This window comes from Pinus tabuliformis, chromosome 7 (genome assembly GCF_031772625.1).
Source record: "Pinus tabuliformis cultivar Carrire ecotype Pingquan chromosome 7, CPIR1, whole genome shotgun sequence".
Taxonomy (NCBI): domain Eukaryota; kingdom Viridiplantae; phylum Streptophyta; class Pinopsida; order Pinales; family Pinaceae; genus Pinus; species Pinus tabuliformis.
This window is the reverse complement of record NC_142293.1, coordinates 1305757559-1305759100: the sequence shown is the minus strand read 5'-3', so window position 1 is coordinate 1305759100 and position 1542 is coordinate 1305757559. Positions and strand designations below refer to the sequence as shown.

Sequence of the window (1542 nt, the reverse complement as noted above, 5' to 3'; positions counted from 1 at the left end):
CTTTTAAAAAATTGACAGATGTTAAGGGTTTATGTTTATGGGAAGCTATCAAATTTTGTCTTTGTGTTATTCTATTGTTTCTTTCTCTGTGATGCAGTCTGCATTGCCTTATATGGTTAAGAATCATTTCTTCAGGCATTTAGGGCTATAGCTTCATCTTTTTACTCGCACACTCTCCTTCAAACCTCTCACCTCTTCCAACACTCGTAGTCCTCTCACACTCATAATTTTTTGTTTGATATGCTTTAGGTAAGGCTTTAGCTGAAAAAATGACGCAATGTGTGAGCGTGGAGATAGATTTGAAGGTGGTTTCCGCTGAGAAACTGTGGGGTGCCTTTCGGGATTCTGCAACCTTATTTCCGAAGATAATGCCCTCTCATTTCAAAAGCATTGAAGTCATCGGAGATGGTAACATTGACACAATCCACAAAATTAAATACGGACAAGGTATGAAGGAAATCTGAAATTTGGAATTTGAGTTTTGGAATTCTAAACATAATTAGCATAAGTTCCAGAATCTGTTTGGCTACCATTTATATGTTTCTTTTATAAATGTTTGGTGATGTTTCTGCCATTTTTACTATTGGTGATCTTTATGTCACCTGGCAGTGGGGTGCGTACAGAAGTGGAAGTAGTGATCGTTTCCTTAACTTAAAAGGTTCATGGGTGTGAAGCTGATGATTTTTAAGAGAAACTAGAGGATATTAAGTAAATACAAAGTATTTTACAAATGTTATACAGGGTAGAATATATGTTTCTTGGGTTTAGGATTGTTTGGGAATATATTATCTTCCAAAAGTTAGACTATATTCTTATACATTACATTTCAAAATATTTCGAAATCTACAGTCCACCTAAATTTATATAAATCTTGTTCTTTTGATTTAACATGTATCTTGTTCTTTACTTTTTTTATGATCCCGAACCAAAATTATATAGAAGAATATAACAGAAAAAAAATCGTTGTTGGGTGCAGGAATGAAAAGGACGACTCATGTATCCGAGAATTGAAGCATGGGACGAAACAAATATGACCCTTATATTGTGATCAAGGATGAGATGTTGAACATATTCAAAGCCTTCAAGCCAACCATGAAGGTAATTCCAGGAGCTGATGCCAATTCTTGCACTGTAAGTTGTGATGTCGGGTTCGAGCCAGCGGGTAACCAAATTCCCCCAACAGAGCTAATTAAGGAAGCAACAGTCAGCATATTCAAGACCGTGGAAGGATATCTACTGAGCACAGCTTGAGTTTCACTTGGATGATACTATGTTCAGTGTAATAGAATAATGGATCACAGTGTTGATTGTTTGAACCTTGTAAGCCGTAGTCTCTTTGCACAAGGAAATGGTTCGCTCCTGAGAGATTTTTTATTTAATAAAGTAATTGATATATTTCTCAGATTGATATTCACATTTTTATTTATTTGTTCGAGAGTGCATTGGAAATGGTCGTGGTTATGAGTTTACCAACAAATGTTACATACCTGCAAAGCCCACTGGAATGAGGGTGGCACACCTATGCATGAGAAGAGTAGGGTT

General features: G+C 36.1%; 1 protein-coding gene across 1 annotated transcript; it reads left to right on the top strand.

The window, feature by feature from the left end:
- The first annotated feature begins 269 nt into the window (after positions 1-269).
- On the top strand, positions 270-1251 carry LOC149252305 (pathogenesis-related protein B-like). Its single transcript, XM_089454120.1, has 2 exons — positions 270-447; positions 1079-1251. Exons 1-2 carry the CDS (start codon positions 270-272, stop codon positions 1249-1251), a joined length of 351 nt encoding a protein of 116 aa, XP_089310246.1.
- The last annotated feature ends 291 nt before the right edge of the window (positions 1252-1542 follow it).